This window comes from Rhyacophila brunnea, unplaced genomic scaffold (assembly GCF_057557595.1).
Source record: "Rhyacophila brunnea isolate RB1 unplaced genomic scaffold, BYU_Rbru_1.0 scaffold_4, whole genome shotgun sequence".
NCBI lineage: Eukaryota > Metazoa > Arthropoda > Insecta > Trichoptera > Rhyacophilidae > Rhyacophila > Rhyacophila brunnea.
In genome coordinates, this window is record NW_028233068.1 from 18,057,930 (window position 1) to 18,077,881 (window position 19,952).

Genomic DNA, 19,952 nt, shown 5'->3' on the forward strand with positions numbered 1-19,952 from the left:
TAAGTGAGGGACATTTGGGGAGCAGTGGCCTACGATTGGAAGTGGGCGGCCATAGCCACTCATTCCAGATGAAAGAAATGTGCGAATTCGTTTTCATACTAAAACGCGTGGCGTGCTATTACCACAAAATGCGGGGCAGCGTAATCTGAAAGGACTGTAAATCAACGCTCAAAAGAACATGGCATGAGATTCTTCGCCGAATGGCGTGGGAAAATATCGGAATCCGAGTTAAATGCGGCTGACAATATTTTGGGAGAAATTCCTCAAACTGCGATCTTTCGATCATAACGGATGTAGACAATCTGCACAATATACTGAAAGATTTTCAAATAGATAATCCAATACGCTGTGTGCTACATATTATTTAATAGTGAGCAGTAATACCTACGATATTATAGATTATTAACTATATTGGTAATAATATAAAATATGTCAACATACACACTACCTACCAATTTACTGACTAATATAACTTCCACTACTTGGACAAATAGATACACAATCTAATATGTGAATAGTAATTGAATCAGCTGTTTGATTGATGTCGTGTTAATATTTTGAATGAACCCCCCATGGTCAATAAGAGATAATAATTTAATGTTAATCGAGATATCATTTATATTGTAGAATTCCACAAAATCACTTTATTATCGTTAGGTATTTCGTATGTAAAACCATTATAAAGACTGATGACAATTAATGGCTTGTCTGTGCAAATCTAAGTACCTAATTTAAAAGTTAATTGCATTTATAAGGTTTCCCTGGAATGTTTGAACTAGTTACTAGAGTGAAAGAAAACAGAGATCTCGTCATTTTATGCAAGTAAAATAATTATTTTATAATAATAAATGATGTGTCAAATCTTTAATTCTCATTGTCTCGATAATAACCGATCCAGCTATCGAATAAAAAACAAAATCTTAAAATTTAATCTCGAAAGAAACTACAAACAAGTCATTGATATTTATTAGATGTATCCATGGGGATAAATTTATTAATTTATTACGAAAAATGTAATATTAAAAATTTTCGCCATGCTCAGAATATTGTCCCAATATTAACACATACCACAAAACAGCCGATTCAGCAGTACTAATCAAGCTGCAAGTAAGGAATACACTTGCACCACATAATTAATTACGTGGCGCAGGAAAGTATCCCATAAAACTGACCACTCTCGTTGTCTGGCGCAAGTTCCACTGGTGCGTCAGTGACGTCGCAATTTTCCACTGGCACTTCTTCCTGCTTCACGTCTTCTTCTTGTTTCAAAATTTCTTTCTTGTCATCTTCCTGTTTCTTGCCTTTTACCATTTCTTCTTTACTCCTGCTCGATTTCACTATTAACACTTTCTTCCGTTTAATTTTACTCTTGTTTTCCACGGCATTCGCCGGGGCGTTCTGACTGTTGTGCCTAAACCACATTTTATATTTCACTTAAAACACTTTCATATATTGTTATACCGCTATTGCATGATCAATATTTTTGTCATCACTAAATCTAAAGAAAAAAAAAACACATGAGAAAATAAGTAAGAAAAAGAGAAAAATACAATTATTTTAATCTTATCATGAAAGTGCATAATACAAAAATTAATTATTTTGAGAATAATTTCAATTATACGTCTCATCCAAATGTTTTCTCACATGTACAAATAAATTAAGCGGCCATTGTCGGTTTACGAATTATTTATTGAATATACATCTCAGATATACACACTAAAATATTAGGAAAAAAAATTACAAGATAAAAAGAACTTTTAGAAGAACGTATAAGTACAACGTTTTTAAATTTTCTGTTGAATCATATAAACTTGACTTGACTAGCTTAAACGATCAAAAAAATTCTTGATAGAAATACTGAATAATGAAATGAAATGTCATTTCATATTGATTTCCATAGTAGCGCACGTATATATTATTTAATAATTTAGTTGCTAGGACCCCCTAGCAACCAATAATGGTATCGAAATAAATTTTCATACAAAACAGAATTAACTAAAAATTAATGTAATTCTACTTAAAGATGGCTAAAAGTATTAAAAAATGCATTGGCATCGTGTTCTAATATATTCTAAAAGTTTCAAATGTCTAGTTAGTCGGGAAGTTAGTTAAAAATCGATTGCAAGATTTGTACCGAACAAATAAGAATACGACATAAGAAAAACGTTGTAAAATACGACACACGACGGGACTTGCATCAGTACCCACTGGATTCACGCCAATATGATTTACGAGAGACGTCCTATTTAATTGCGACGAAATTAATTAGCAGTTTCTACATAGTGAAATGGATATTAAATTGCGCTAATTTTGGCTTTCGGCATTTGTGTCAAATCAAGGTATCAATTAAGTGCCCTAATTACCAGCCAACGTCCCGATCAATCCAAATTTTAGTTATACCGTACTTGAATTTGCCAATAATTAAATAAAGTATTTCTTTTATTCAACGAATAAGTATACATCTGAATAATATATAGGTACATATAAAATTTATGTACAATATAAAGAGTGGTACATTCTTAATCTTGCGAATAGTTCGTCGAATAAAAGAAAGGGTTAAATCATAATAATTGTATAATATACTAGCTGTGTGACCTGTACCAAAAATGAGATTCTAGAAATATATTTACTTAAAAATCTTTACTTCACCACAATTATATTCAAATAAATAGTGTATACGAATGTGTAATTAGATAAATTTATATCTAATAAATAACCAATATTTGAAAATTTATTAGAAATTTCTGAACGTGGAAGAGTGGTAAAAATATAATATTAAGCTTATACCTCGTTAACACGTGCATGGATTTACTGTTGACGGTAAATACCTATTATCGCGGCCAGAACAAGAAAATGTATGGGTAAACATGTTTTATCCCGCAGTTGCAAGCTTGCATACATGAATCAAAAAAGTATGGAAGTTCCTGAATTTTAAAGCAACGATCTGCGCCTGCGCAGTGAAACGATAGTGGCGAACCTGCCGACAAAAAATGAACTATACTCATTTTGAGGTTAACCGATTTTCACTACTTGGCAAATAGTCAAATAGTACCATAAAATGACAATATCGCGTCTCGCTTACTTTTAAAGAATGGCGAGACAGTTATTGTCACGATACTAAAATACGCACTACTGCTGCCATAAATCCATGCACGTGTACAGGCGCTATTGTGATCAAGCCTATTGGAAGTTAAGCTCGCCGCACACTATCACGGGTAGACGTTGAAACAAATCGCGGAAAGTTGCAGTTGTCTAATTTTAGGGACGGTTCGGATATGGGGATATTATGCCGATCGCACCGCCGATTGATAGGCGTGCGATACTTCAGTATGCCCTCCGTACTATCTACTTGTTCGAACCGCCCCGAAAATTAAAAACAAACTTCCTGCGATTTCTGGGAACGGTTATTCGTCGTGATACGCTATGAGTCTTAACCTTTCGTAGGTATTTTTTGTTTAGATATTAATATGTCTAATAGTGTTTCCAATAAAAGCAATAATTAGTTCGAGGAACATTGACTTCGCCGTCTTCATTTGTCTTCGCGAAATGAGCTAATTCTACGCGATGCTATTATAAGTGACGCAACGCTTTCATTAAGTCTTCTTAATTGTTATTTTCCTTATTGAAGGTAAGATCACACGATGTGTGGATACAGTCACAGGACTTGACCGCGCCACACAAGAACATGGCGTTATGATCTAATCCTAATATCATGCCACCATAAATTCAACGAAAAAAGACAAAGGTTTTTGGAAAGGATTGCGCATCGTCTGATTGTCGATAAATAGTTATTTCATATTTCCTAGTTAACCGCAAAACGGAATCGCATAACACACGCTGAATACATCGGGGATTCGGGTAAAATCATGTGCCAATTTCAGCAAGACGGACGTGGGATAAACCACAGAGAAATAATTTTAACAAAAATATACATGGCAAAACTTATACTTGTTTGACCCCCCGGCTGTTGTATTTCTCATGATACATAATACAATCGTACATTTATTATAGTTGTAGTCTTTATTTGATTCGTCTCACGGTGTTTCAAACAGTTTTATGTTAAGTATATAGTGTACAGCAGGGTTTCCCAAACTTTTTCTGCAATGGAACACTTCGCAAACCCGGAAACTTTAACGGAACACTTAGCGTATTTTTTTAGGCTGGGTTGTTCCTACTAGTAAAAAATAAAAATAAATGGTTTTAAAATGGAACTTAGTAATTATTTTTAAATATAAAACTATAATATAAACATAGAAATATGAATAAATAAAGCACTTAATGACTGATGATTTTGAGTCATAACTTATGAAACTCCCCGCAGACTTTTCCCTTCAGAATTTATACACTGATTTTTTATCAGGTTTATGAACAATATTTATTAGCGCGGCCAACCGTTCTGTCAATCTTGGAAACTATCGTTAAACTGACAAGACTTGGGAGGTAAAAACAATAAACCCCATCTCTTTCATACGCACGATGTTAGAAAAGATGGTCCTCCGTCTGTACATAAATACTTGACGTCATAAACATCAGTGGAAATTGATCATCAGTCGCCTTTCAATATGAAGTAGATTCTTTACTTAATTTAGTTTTACTTATTTTACTTCTACTTAGTAAAAGATCTTTAAATGTGTTGCAGTGTATAACACCTTTCCAAATTCTCGCGGAACACCTATTCAGGTTCAGCGGAACATAGTTTGGGAAACCCTGGTGTACAGTGTACAATTTATTAAAGAAAACACATTGAAACGCCCTGATTATAAGGGTATTTACATATATCTACGGCCTAAATATTTATTCTTCAACGAGATTATGAACAGTCGTTTACGCCGCAGGTAATCTATTACAATAATAAGAAACATATATTTATTAACTATTTTCGTACCCTGATAAGCTGTGAACAGAGCAACTCAAATCTATGGAACATGAGATACTTAATTAAATCCTGTATCTCTGTCTCCACCCAGATTGTGTCGTCGATGGTTCCAAGTTACCGTGATGCACGATCAGATCAAATATGCCCAGTACTATTTCCATTCTTTTGATAATGCATCAGGCTTCCGAACCATGCTTGACAACTGGTATCTGTACAACGTGCACACGATGGAAGTCACGCATGAGAAAGAAATTGACATTCGGGAAGCCGGAAGGCAAACAATGGCCCGATCGACCTCATACAAGATGGAGTGATAGTGTTGAGATGGATTTAAAGATATTGGGATGCCTGACTTTGAACATACCTGCACGGAGGCAAATACTGGAGGAGGCAAAAACCCTTTTAGGGTTATTATAGCGTCACGAAGAAGATGATACTTAAAATACCTAGTAGGTACCTACTAGGTACGTAAAATTTATGTTTTATTATTGTTTGCTGCCAAAAACCACACAATTTTAGAAGAAGCCAGCGTACATCAGTGGGACGAGGATAACTTTAATGATCTAAGCCAGTGATGTACAAACGGCCGCCCGTGAAATATTAGAAAATTGATAAATTGGCCATTCTTTCAAATATGATGTGCACCACTTATCTAAGCTAATTGTTGTTAGTGTAAGATTATGGAAAACAAGTATCAATAGATGGAGGTACGTATGTTTGATGATATTAATCAATGCTGGGGTGGATGTAATCACATACACATGCGAAACATGGAATATCAGTGAAAAAGAGGTCCAGCGCATCTATTCCATACACAAGGCTGCTATCGTCGGCTATCGATGGTAGATTATCATCATATTTATGTATTGAGTGATTTCAAAACAATTGTGGTCAAAACTGTCTATCTTGCTCTAAAAGTTAATACAGCCAAGAGAGATGTTGTTAAAACATACTACTTTTGGACAGTTCATACGGTTAACTCATTGTAACAATAAACCTCCAACGGCTCAATACATACATATGATAAACTACCCTCGACAGCCGCCGATAGCAACCTTGTGTATAGAAGAGATGCGCAGATACTTTTGAGCGGCACGGCGAGGTATGGAAAGGTAAACACTGTGGATAACGCACAAGGACAAAAACGAATTGGATATGGGACAAACAAGAGGTGCGACGTAATAGTTTGCTAACATCTTTAAATAGGTATAAACAGCACACACAGCTCGGAGGAGTGATAATCACTTGAATAGTCTGGTTATCCAGTACCACCCAAGCAGCAGAAAACGTCCAAAAGGTAAACCTAAATGCCGCTAGATTGTTCTGCGAAAGTACACAGCACACACTACTGATAAGAATGTAATTAGCTTGGAATGGGATTCATCCAACCGTGGACTGACCCAGTCTGATGGCTGATAATGGCCAGACTGAAATTAATAATAATGTAATGCTCGTTTTATTTTTATGTGTAGCAAGCACGTCAAAATGGGAGTAAATTAAAATTAGTAATGTAGTTGAGACGTGAATTTAAAATGTACACAGCCCCGGTCCCGCAATATTTTGTGAATTGAAAATAATCGGGAAGTGGACAGTTTACTTAAATTACCAATAAAAAAACACGCTGGATAGATTACCTACATACGAAACATAAATATTACTTTACCGTGTTTTACTGAGTGCATCATGATCAGCGTGCAATCAAATCTAAATTGCCCGTAGCTATTTACGCATATACATACATTGTTACCGTGGTATACCCTATCGAAATTTTTAAACATTGGATCTAGCATTTTATCCAAAATATGAAACAAATCCTCAAAGAAAATTTACTTACAAAATTATTTGTTTGATCGATGTACTATTTTATATGACTATTTACACAAGATGCGTACTATTAGCAGTGGCGAAGGGTGAAGGTAGGCTGCTAAGATGCGACATGAATAATGCACACTAAACTTAATCAGTCATGCATAGGTATTTGTTTTCATTGAACTAAAACTATAATTTATATATGGTGTTGGTTATTTTTATATTTAATTAAAAACTCCGAAAATCAAGCCATAAAACATAATAATAGTTAAAAAATACTCGTCAATCTATAAAATATCTAAAATTATGCCATTAAATCATACATCATTTTGGATATTTTATAGATAAATTAATATATTTTATCTATTATGGTTCAGTTTGGGCAAGACTTAATTTATTATAAAAAACCAACCAACATCATGTGTAATATTATGTAAGTATTCTTAATTACAAATAAGTATAAATGAAAAAGTGTGAAAAATTTAGTTGTATCGTCCAAAGTATACCAAAACTATTATGGTTTGGTTTAGGCAGGGTTTAATTGATTTTTTTAAAACTAACTACCTAACACTATCTGTAAATTATATTTTTAGTTCAATGAAAACAAATAAGTATAACTGACAAAATTTACTATACACGATTTATGTCGGATCTTAACAGCCTACCTACACCCCTCGCCACTGGTACTTAGGTATATAAAAATATTATTATCAAAATGAAGCAACTTGCAATAATTATAAAAACTATGTATTTAATATTATTTTGTATATTGTCCGATTACTTAGCCAAATTAGACTCAGGTACTTGTTGAATGACGTGGTCACGGAAAATTGACCGCAGACGAAAAAGCAAAGTTCTGTTTAAATTCCAGGTTTTTTACCATTTCTGCTGCATTAAGTAAGAATAGATAAAAAGAAAAATCCAGTTCTGTAACTCATTTAATTGTCTGTAATCTGGAATTATTCAGAATTCCAGATGAGACACTCCTATCCGATTTTAACGTTATTTGTGGTGAAAGAAAGTGGTAAACATACAATTAATTATTAAAATTATCTATAATAGTAAAAAAGTTTTATTAAAAAAGGCGCTATTTTAACTATTATACAAAACATGTGACTGCGATGCAACTTGATATATGTAATTAAATAATTCATGTGTAGAATTATATTTTAGTGTGTTTCTTACTAATACAAATGGTTATTTATCCGATATGTCAAAGGGTCGCATATTACTTGGCTACCACAAAGGGGGGTGGCAATCAGTGCTACATAAGATACCGATAGCCGATAACTCAATAATTCAAGTTTAAAAAAAATCGTTTTAAACACACGGATATTACAATGCTCTTAATCTATGCGATAGGTGGGGGAGGGGCGCCATACATCGCTTCAACATGTGTGGGCCGGGCCATCTACTACTTACATTATTTTTGACGAACATCATAATATATAATAAAATTACAACATAATCCCCAGATTGAAACCCCTAGTAGTAGTTACTCTACCAAATTACATACTAGAGTAAAAACTCAATGGTGTATGATACAGTTGATATACATCAGAAAAAAAACATTATGTAATATGGCGATAGGATTTATCATAATCTGGTATACCTTCGTCCATAGATAGTACAGATAATTGTTATGTATTATTATGTACAGGATTATATTTGGCATTTGCACAAATGATATTATCAACTACGAGAATAGTCAAGTGAAAGTACAAAAATTAAGTTGCCTGCCATTTCGTTGATGTTGATAATTTTCATACGAACGGAAATAAGATATGTATGTTCATAATTTATCTACTTTGATGCGATTTAATTCCAAGTGAAGTTGTTAGCCAGTTTCGAGATATTTTTGAAAATAATAATTATAAAGACCACATCGATCGAAAAATATTGAGAAACGCAAGTAATGGCAGCTGTCAGAATAGTTATGCACGGAATTCGGGGAAACTTACATTGTAAGTAGGTATATTTTATTTAATTCTAGTAATTGATATTCCCGTTCATTCTAAAAAGTGTACTAATAAATGAAAGACAATGCTATATTTGCTTGAATTATGTCTGACATGTTCGTCTGTTTTAATAGTTGATGTGACGTGCGACACTACTTACGTTAGGTTAATTTAAAGGCTAGTCTGCATCTGACCATATTTTTAACATTTAGTCATTGTAGAAACAATTGAGTTAGTATAATTAACTTGTAAGAGAAACAACGCATTAGTTTAAAACGCGGCGATTCACATCTTATCTTTCTCTCCTGTAATAGGGCGTGAGGGACTCAATACGAATAAAGTGATACGAAGAGGTCATTTGGGCTTCCGTACGATTAATTTGAAAACGAATTTTATGCAAGCCGGTCAGGAAAATAAAAATGGTTAATGCTTCCACTTCCAATTCCCATGGGCCATCCCGCGATCGAAGCGATGAACATGCCTAATCTAAAATGTCTTTACAAATAGAATTGGTGAGGAAGAAAATCGTAAGAGTTGTAGGGCCAATTTTATATACGAGGGTGGGTCAATAAGTCCTTAGAAAAGCCGACAGGTGGCGCGACTAGTACTGTAAGCGGTTTGTTTTCATGCAGCGGCACTACCGATTCAGTATGCTGCGAAGTTTCAATCAGATTGGTCGGGTTGTTGTGTGTTTCTCGTACATTTAAAAAAAAAATTGCTTGTGGAAAATGGAAAAATGGAAAATGGAGAAAATTGAGTTTAGAGCTGTTATTAAACATTTTAATATAAAAGGGTTAACAGCAAAGGAAATAAAAAATGAGTTGGATTTAGTTCACGGCATATCTGCTCCTTCACTTGCAACTATTTATAACTGGTTAAATGAATTTAAACGTGGTCGTACATCAACAAAGGATGAACCACGCTCAGGACGTCCTGTAGAGGTGACTACACCAGAAATGATCAATAAAATCCACGATATGGTGTTAAGTGACCGAAGATTAAAGTTGAGTGAGATAATTGAGGTTACAGGGATCTCAAAAGGTAGCGTCATTTCTATTTTACATGACAAATTGGGCATGAAAAAAATTTCTGCAAGATGGGTGCCGCGTTTGCTCACAGTCGACAATAAACGCAATAGGGTGGTGGCCTCTAAAGCCCTGTTGTCGCTCATGCAACGCAATCCGGATGAATTTTTTCGTCGCTTTGTGACTGTAGATGAAACATGGATACACCACTATACTCCCGAGACGAAAGAACAGTCAAAGCAGTGGATTGCGAAGGCAAACCATGTCCAAAGAAGGCGAAAACCGTGAAATCAGCTGGTAAGGTTATGGCTACTGTATTTTGGGATGCACGTGAAATTATTTTCGTTGACTATTTGGAGAAAGGAAACACAATAACAGGGGATTATTATGCATCTTTATTGGACCAGCTAAAAAACAAAATTGAAGAAAAACGGCCTCATTTAAACAGGAAAAAAATCCTCTTTCATCAGGACAATGCCCGTGTTCACACATGTTTACGATCAATGGCTAAAATTGAAGAATTGACGTTCGAATTGGTCGACCACCCACCGTATTCGCCAGATTTAGCCCCCAGTGACTTTTTCCTTTTCCCAAACTTAAAAAAATGGCTAAGTGGACAACGTTTTTTTTTCAAATGAAGAAGTCATCGATCGGACAAATGCTTATTTTGAGGACCTTCCGAAAACTTATTTTTCTGACGGTTTAAAAAAAATTGAGAAACGTCTAACTAAGTGTATTGAGCTCCAAGGAGATTATGTTGAGAAATAAAAAAAAAATACAAAAATAAAAACTGTTTTAATGCTTTTTTCTAAGGAATTATTGACCCACCCTCGTACTTATATAAAATAAAAACAATACGCATATGTATCATACTTTACGAGATAAGAGTCTCAATTGCAGCGGTGTTTTTGCTATTTATTCTAGTATCCTAATCAGAGCATGATATACTGAAGTAGAGGCACTTCAAATTCATAATATCTCTAGGTGCAGAAAATGCATGAGGTAAATGTGATGTATGTAATCGTGCATATCCATCAGTACGATTACAGCATACGAGATCCGCCGAAATGAGCGATGTGAAATACCACTTCCGCAACAATAATTTAACATTTAAATTGGGTGTAAAGCGTTTTAACGAAACGTCGGCACGACCGGATGGCGGGCATATGCTGCGAGAAGATATTCATTTCTGTTGGCGACTGATTAAAATTTTAAATAAACAAAACGATGAATTTATTTATTCCGAAACGGCAATACGCAATTTAAATTCATGATGCAAACTTTAAAACGCGACGTTGTCTAATACCCATAAAATAAATGAATTTGTTTGACCAGCGAAGCGCAACCTTTAACAAAATTAACACACGTGAATGATACCAATAACCTATACCAAGACACCTTACAAAAACAAATAGTTACATATACCTACATATTTTTTTTATTTACTAATTACGATTGGGGCGAGAAAATAAGCATGCAATAATAATAGTTGATCTCATGTAATACATTTCGGGATCTTAAATTACTTAAAGCCAAATTGCACTGGCAGTCTCACGCCGATCGGTTATTTATCATGATCGTCTTCTTGGACGTTTGCACCTATCGCTACGACATGTTGTTATCGATCAACATAACTATCACATTTCAAGTAACGCACATTACATAAGGCCACATTTTTACCAAAGCATGACCGACTAGTGACTATGCATATAGCATCTGTATAAAACTTCGATAGTCGAAAATATCAACTTCACAGGAGAAGACAGTGGCGGTATTTCATGAAGTAAATTAGGCGGGTGCTCTGTCAGAAACTATGAAAATATTAAAAATTACGTCAAAAGCTAAGTGAAAAAAATCAACCAAAGCATTACATTTTATTTTGATCAGCGTTTGCGACCCCTTCCACGGTAAAATATATTATCAAGAATAGCTATAACTATCGCTGTAATAAAGGATGTTCAATTCAGTGTGCCGATGAGTAGATATGATACAATGTCATTATTTTGTCTGGTTATGTTACGATGTTGCACTATAGGTACCCACTTACTGGACTTCAGAGTGTCGTTTCTGACTATATGGGGTTTTGAGTTATGTACCTATTATCAAATCACAAACAAAAATTAGAAGGACGACAGGTATAATTACTCTGTATGCAGACACATCTTCTAACGACTCATTCATTGACTGACCTCTACATTGTTTTAGTTAGACAATATTTAAATATAGAAACATTTCTCATGTGTTATCACAACAAATTTAGTAAATATTCAAAATTACTTTAATCATTGAAAACAGAAAGATTGTTAGCGACACACAAATAATAAAACCAACATTTCATTCAAGATTTACCAATGTTTTTTTTTTAAATCTAAAATACAACACGACTTTTGTTAAATGACGTCAATAATTTTCTCTGAGATTCCAAAACTTTTAAATACAGTTTGGAGGTAAAATGATAATTGAATGAATACTTTAGAACCAATAAAGGTTTTCAAAAAAAAAATAGTAAATTGTGCTATTGGAAGTGATTATTTTATGTTATACAGTGCTTCCCAACCACCCCGTGGTACATTTTTCGGCAGGATTTCGTTTAGGTTGATATCGCCTTTACCTAAAACGTTTGTGCCTGCAAGTACGATATTTAAAATTCTGCAGGTTATAATGCCATGTGTCCACATTGGCAACAAGTTGCTGGCAACCTAATTAAATTTGATGATAATTATCATAATTCATAAGACCATAAATTATTTTTATCGAAATTGAATGAAGTTGCCAGGAACTTGTTGCCAATGGGACACCTTAAGATAACTAGTTGAGTGAGAATTGATTAGGCAGAAAGTTGCGCTAAATAATTAAAAATAATAATTGTGGGCCGTACGTCAATTGCGATGTTTAACATAATATTATAATGATAGAGTGCGGACCAGTTTCGAACCCGTGCCGTGCGATTTGCAAGCCGAGCCGAGCGACATTGACCTACTGATCGAATGCTGAATGAATGTAGCAGGTATAACGAGATAGTATGAGATACATTTTTTTGGGGCAATGAAAAGAAAACATAATTATATTAATTGTCGGAATTCGTCTACTTCGGGAACCAGACATGTCTAATGTTTATTAGTTGTTTTTTTAAGAAAGTCACTTGGATAATAATTTTTAGAAACGCATCGGATATTGTTAATAATTGAGATTAGCACTTGCTCGGTAGAATTCCATTTGACAAATAGTATAAAATTGCTTCTAATGAATTTCACGTGTACCTACTTAATTAGTTTTTAGTCGAACTTATATCAATTTAAGACGCATTTTATCTTGTCTTGATAACAATCATTTTTAAGTGCGCGCACCCCAATGACATCCGCTAAATTTCGCGTTAACACCCGTCTGCTTAGAAAGGGCTACTTGGGACTATTCTGTCAGTGAAAATAATTCCTATGCTTACTCAAAAGCGGAATATTATATGAGCCTTCAAAGCCTGGGGGTTATATTAGCAGATTATTTTTAAATGAGAAATGGTTGCTAGTCATTCGCTCAATCCATACGGTCAAACACACATTGAAAGAAAATGCGTTTTAACCAGACCGCGATCCACGGCTCCAGAGACAGCCGCTAGACCAATTGGGTCACCGTGGATGAAAATTAGTATTGAGAAATTTAGCACACGCACACGCATACGCACAATATGTAAAACTGTTTTCAAATTACAAACAGATAATAAAAAATATATTTAATTAATTATACAGGGGTTTTTTTAGGTCGATAGCTATTTCAGTTGTAACATTATTATCGAGGATACAAAAATAAACCACTATCTATCTTAGCTTAATTTATAAAATTCAGAACGAGGCGGAAAGGCAGGTATTCACGGAAACAATAATAAATAACGTGTTCGAAAGCAAATTAATTATTTTAAATTCTAATGGATGTAAGTTTTGTAGGTACCTACTACCTATTCTATTTGAGTTGCAAAAACGACTCAAATGGAATATGTAGTACAAAACATAAATCCATTAGAATTTAAATTCAAATTCCATCAAGTACCTTCAGTCGATAGTATTAATGTTATAATAGTTTTAAGAAGTCTTGATAATGGTGTTACACCCGATATAACCATCGACCAACAAAAACATCCCGCAGAATTGAATATAATTTAAACATATATTATTACTTATTATAATATTAATACTATCGATCGAAGGTACTTGATGGAATTTGAATATAAATTCTAATGGATTTATGTTTTGTACTATTCCATTTGAGTACAAATGGAATTCAAATGGAATAGTACAAAACTTAAATCCATTAGAATATATTATATTATTATTCGCTTTCTGTATAATGGAATTTTAACAAGTAAATGCTAACTGAATTAATGTCTTCACATTATTTATTATCACGGAAACGTGCGCGTGCATTTGCTAGATTTTGCTTAAACGTTACTGCTACAATAGTGCCAACTGGTAGATGGACTTGGCCCATTGGCCAGCATTAACAAAAATATCAGTAGCAGATTGCTTTTACTACGTACTAACCTACGGAGCCATGTGAAAACCTTGATAGCTAGCTAGCATCAATAAAAATATTGTTGGACTTAGGTTTTATAGACTTTAACATACATACGTAGTTGTACGTAAATAACTCGGTCTAGAATAAATCATAATAATAAATAGATACGCGCTGATTTTGGTTCGCAATCGTCCCACAGTAAATATTTAATATTACATTGGGGCGTAGGTATACAAACAGTGGAGAAAAAATATTCAGAAGCAGCTATGAATCTATGCCATGATAAAACCTGTGGAACGTCATTTAATAGCGTTGATCGAAATACCAGATACTTAGATTATCAGAATAATACCTAACTAAAGGAAGGTTCAACATTTTTACGAGTGATTTTTTTATCCTTTGTACTGTGACTAATAAAATTTGAGGATACATTCTTGGAATATCGCAAAGATTCATATTATAGTATTCTTAAAACACATTTGACGGGGCCGCATCAGAGAGTATATTATTATTGTCTAATAAAAATTTATACTTAATTGATAATAAATTTATTAGATATTTATATGCCTAGGTTTGGAAATTTGGTTAGTCAATACCACTAAAAATCCGTCCACTATGGTTGACGATGGCGAGTATCAATGCATTTTACTATTATGTAATATAATTTACAACCTTTGCAAACACTTTACACATATATTACATTAAAAGGTTTAAGTAGGTACATATATTTACATGCATTAGTATTTATTTATGTGTAAGGTAGCGTTTATACCCCATTATTAGTTAATGTATGTCCATTGTCAAAGAAACAATACTGTATGTCTGTCAAGTTTGCTATTGATTTAGTTAATTAACCGTGGTTAGATATTTTCCTAGCCTACATTTACCAATTTTTGGCGGTTTTGTGTTAAATCACTTTATCCTTCAGTGATTTGGTCGTTTTCAATTAGTGTGTAAACAATAATGCAGATTGTTTTTCTGAATATTTTTATTACAAAATGTCACTACAAATGAGAAACGCATTAGTATATTAAATTACTGTAGAAAATTGAATCGAGTACTAAGATTATATCTACAAGCAGGAGAAGAGTAACAAAAATGTAGCCAAATAAAAGTGTTTTTACAGTGGGCGATTATGTTAAAGTACGGAGCCATAACAAAATACATACGATTAACGTACGGAGATTGCGACTTTTGATATTATAATTCTCGCATTCATATAGTCAGTCATAGAGAAGTGTAAAAAAAATGACAATTCCGATCCAGAGACGAATCATGGGTAGAGCAAAATAAATAGATCTTAGATAAGTGGGTGTAAAGAATTATAATGCGAATACAATTGCGTACTATAACATAACATAACACAACTACTTGAAGTGGGATGAGACTATATAATTGACTTTTTTAAATTTGTACATAGTGTTTTGAATATTATTTGTCTATAATATTAACCATGCCTATTCTGTGATGTCACATCACCTTACACAGGTTGTTAACTAGGTATTTATATATTTCGGTTAATATACATTTCACCAACTACATACCTACTTCAATTATTCCTAGAATCAACGACAAAACCAATACATAGAAATGAAAAAAATATTTATCTATAATATATACGTGTTAGCAAATCTGGCATTTCCACTTTATAATAAATACATTCACATCACAAAACTACAATCAAATGGTAACACAATGTGACGATATATGACGGAATAGACCTTATGGGTACAGCAATAGAATGGTTAAATGTTTGGAATAGTTATAATAGAGTAGACATAAGGATAATAAAATGATTGATAACGAATATTATCGGCGATTCCACAATGTGTGCCGTATTGCGCTTACTACTAAGATATATTATGGTTTATCAATACAAGTAGTTTTTTTAGAAATTTATGGGCAAGGAGATAATAACAGGAAAATATTATAAAAAGTTCATTGAAATGCCGAGAATAGAATCGATTTCTGGATAAAAAAAGAATGCACCTAAATCATGATGGTAAATTTCGAAGACCGACCGCAAATTTAAAAAAAATCGACGCTTACTTTACTTTTACATTTTAAGGTTGTATAATATTAAAACGCTGCTTTCGTGTCGATACAGCATTGTTGTCATATTACGCTACGGGCGCAGAGACACGGCACTGCAGTTGGCGTGCGTAGATGCAAGTCTTACTTGATTCCAAATGCATCCGATTAGAATTCCCAAATTTTTATCAACTTACTTCACCATAATATGCTCTACGAACAACGGTTCCTTTTTTAACACCGTGCGATATGATCATCTCTTTCCGATACAACAGGTAACAGTGAACTGTGCTACCGCCAACTACAAACGTACAATTTAAATGTACCTAACCAAGCATCAAATTCGTCAATCACACTCAAGATTAATGTATCTCACTCCATGGTAACCGCATATGTCCCCCCGCCCCCGAGAGCGAAATAAGAACTTACCAGGGTTATTTCATATACTGTATTAAGAGCTATAGATCCATTACATTCAACAACGTGACTTGCACATTTGAGTCTTCGCGTTATTATTAATAATTAGGATTTAAATTACTCATATAACTGAACGTTAGCATAATATAATATGCGCCATCTTTGGTTTTCTCTGGTCCAATTATTCGTTGAAAAGTTTTATCATTGAATACTTGGAGTATTTTAAAATTAGTACAATAACCCCACTTAGATTGGGTGATGTGTTCTTTTTCGTACACATAACATGAAAAGTCATGGTGAGAGAGCGGAAGTCACCATGACTTTTCGTGTATACTATCCCCTCAGGTAGACGAATCACAAAAGAAACTGCTTCTCCCATAATATAATGTATGTATACGGAAAAGGTCTCCGCAGCCGGACTAATTTTATATGAGAAATATTTTTATTTTGGTACTGCTAATTGTTTTAATAATTTGCCCGCTTGGCTGAATATCGTGGAGCGGACCTGGCGATGGACCGGTTTAAACGGTCGAAAACAACCACCATCATCGCCGTGAGATCACCAACGGGTCGGGCCGGGTGATTCACGATTCACGCAGCCTCGCAGACTATTTGGCAGTCAATGAGAGCCGAATGATAAGATAATAAAAACAAATATTATATTGTTTATTATTCATGAAAATAATATCAAACATGCATATATTATGGCTCTGCGGTTCACTGAAGGGGCACGACGGGTCATTCAAGACAATATTATATTTTGATAATTTTAGAGTAATTAAATATTCAATAATTTGATTTAAAGAGTACAAAATAAAAATAGTGAAGCAATATAAAGAAAAGTCTACGTTGATAAGAATGATAACATTTGAACACTGCAATGTGAAAAAAAAGTGAAATACTTTCGAAGGTGCTAATAAAATATTAAGTATACATTGCATACTATAAGAATCATTATCTCGTACATCTTATTTTACAAGAGAAGTTTTCCGATAAGCCATGTATGCCCTGGCAAAAGAATGTTCATGGTACACAATAAACCACACCATCCGCGTATCATGACGCCTCCGTAGGTACCGTGAAGCAGTCTGTGACGAGGCCTAACTATATTCAGGCCGTTGCACTGAATTTTAAATTACGTTGGTAGTGCTATTGTTAAATTTTTTATAGAATGTCACTTGGCGACACGAATGATAGCAATTAAAACATTATACTTAGGTGCTTTCAAATAATATAGTTTCTCATTTTTTGACAGCCATAAATGATATGTTAAAATAATTCGTGAAGGAAAGCTACAATGACATTCGTGTTTGCGAAGTGACAATGTTATGGATTATGTTTATGGATTATTTTCGAATGCAATGTGCGATAGCATATTGCGTTCAAGCATGTATTACTCTAACTCTAACTATTCGTTATGTATTACTACTGTATAATATTGAACAATCATAGTATTCTATAAACAATTTACTATATTGCATTACAAGTATGAGCAATAACTAGCACTGCCCACAACATTATTGGGAAAGTGAGGGCGAGTAAAATAAATACAAACGCTCGCCTATCGTAAGTAACTTTGCATTTAGCAAGTGTCTTTTCTCTGGCGACATTGGTGGCCAAATAAATATGAGAGTCTCTGACATTGACCCGAAACTAGCGGCAATTGTATGTTTTTTAATTGATTGAATGAGCGAACAACTCAGATGTTTTTGCCCGGTAGTTTTTGCTTACATGCTTGCGGTTTAAATTTTATTTAATGATTGGTAACAACAAATCCATGGTAACAACATACCTACATTTTTACGAGGCAAAGAGCGATGACTTCAAAATGAGGGGGCGGTCTTGTGGTGAAGAATGTCACTCAAGAGTCAAGATCATCTTTGATTCCTCCGCAGAACAACCTGGCTTAAGCCAACGACCAAATCTAATCGAATCACACCTTTTGTGCCTCTTCCTCCTAACACGTGAATGATGGTGAAACTGTTAGTTGAAATATTCAACTTATTCAAAACAAAGTATTAAAAAATATAAGAAAAACATACACAAATTTATTATACAAATTATTATAACGCAGTGTCACTGGCTTTAGTTAAATTAATGTAGTCTCATCTAGAATCAAAGAAATAATCACCTCTTTTGGTGATTAATAATACAAGGATAATTTGGGATGGGAAACTCTGTTTACTCCGGTTAACTCTGGCAGTAGCAAATATTAAAATATATGTACTTAAATCAGTGACGTCCCAAGACAAAATGCCGCCCTGGACAGCGCCAAAGTGCCACCCCATTTTTTTTATACAGTATTTTTTATCATCCGTGCACGTGTCGTTTCTGGTCACCATGGACGTCGAAGGGCAACGCAAGTAAACTAGACATCGCGAACTCGACAAAAAATACAGTTCTGTTAAACCTTTTATGTTAATTAATACATTTTGTTTCCAACCAGTGAGCTGATTTTTTTTAATGAAAAGATATTTTCATCATTGCTAAGTTTAGGTAGATAGGTATATCTATATACCAAATGATTCTCTACGATTTGCCGCCCTTCGAGTAACTGCCGCCCCCAAGCGATGCTCAATCTGCCTACCCCCACGGGACGTCACTGACTTAAATACATACTTTCCTGCGTGATCTTTCAGACAATGTATAGGATAGCATAGTAGAGTGCAAGTTCAAATTATAATAATTTTTGTATATAAGTCTAATAATTTGCGAACGTGGGATAATAGTGGCATTAATGCAGACGATAAAAGTAATTCATATTTTATCGCTTGATACTTTCACGGTTCTTTATTGATTTGATTTTGAACGGTCTTTTTTGTGAATTCTTCATTCCTCGACGTTTGTCTGCATCTGCAATGAGCGTGAAACGTCGAGGAAAGAAGTAAAAAAAAATATATCGGTGCCAGCACAAGAATTAACTAAACTGTAACAAACTCATTGTTTTCCAGCCATTATCATATTATTATGTGATTTCCAAGCTTTTCTGTTTGGAGGAATCCTTGAAGCATTTTGTTAAATTTCGAGTTGGCATACTAGGCTGATCCACGTGAAGATCCAGAGGGGTACATACCTACTACATACCTAGATTAGCGCTGCTGGCGAAGAAAACGGATTTTCCACGGCATCTCAATTCAATATTAATTATGACACGATAGCTTATCAGGCGAGACTTTCAAAATGCTTTATTGCATAAAAATAAGTGACATTAGGTACCTAACCCTTGTTTATTCATAATGAAAAAAATTTCAAGTTATTATGTTTTTCGCAAGTTTTCCTGAGTTCTGACAAGACTAGCCGAAACTAGTTGGGAATAATGAATAATAAACA

The 19,952-nt window shown here is 34.1% G+C and overlaps 1 protein-coding gene across 5 annotated transcripts in view; it reads right to left on the reverse strand.

The window, feature by feature from the left end:
• Window positions 1-19,952, reverse strand: part of RhoGEF2 (Rho guanine nucleotide exchange factor 2) — a 193,492-nt gene that overhangs the window by 67,091 nt on the left and 106,449 nt on the right. For 4 of the 5 annotated variants that reach the window (XM_085954364.1, XM_085954366.1, XM_085954367.1 and 1 more), the window contains exon 2: window positions 1,173-1,498. The exons of the other annotated variant lie outside the window; for it this stretch is intronic. In XM_085954364.1, coding sequence (XP_085810490.1) covers window positions 1,173-1,422 — 250 coding nt within the window. In that variant the 5' untranslated portion in view covers window positions 1,423-1,498. The remainder of the gene's footprint in view (window positions 1-1,172; window positions 1,499-19,952) is intronic. 5 annotated transcript variants of the gene reach the window in all.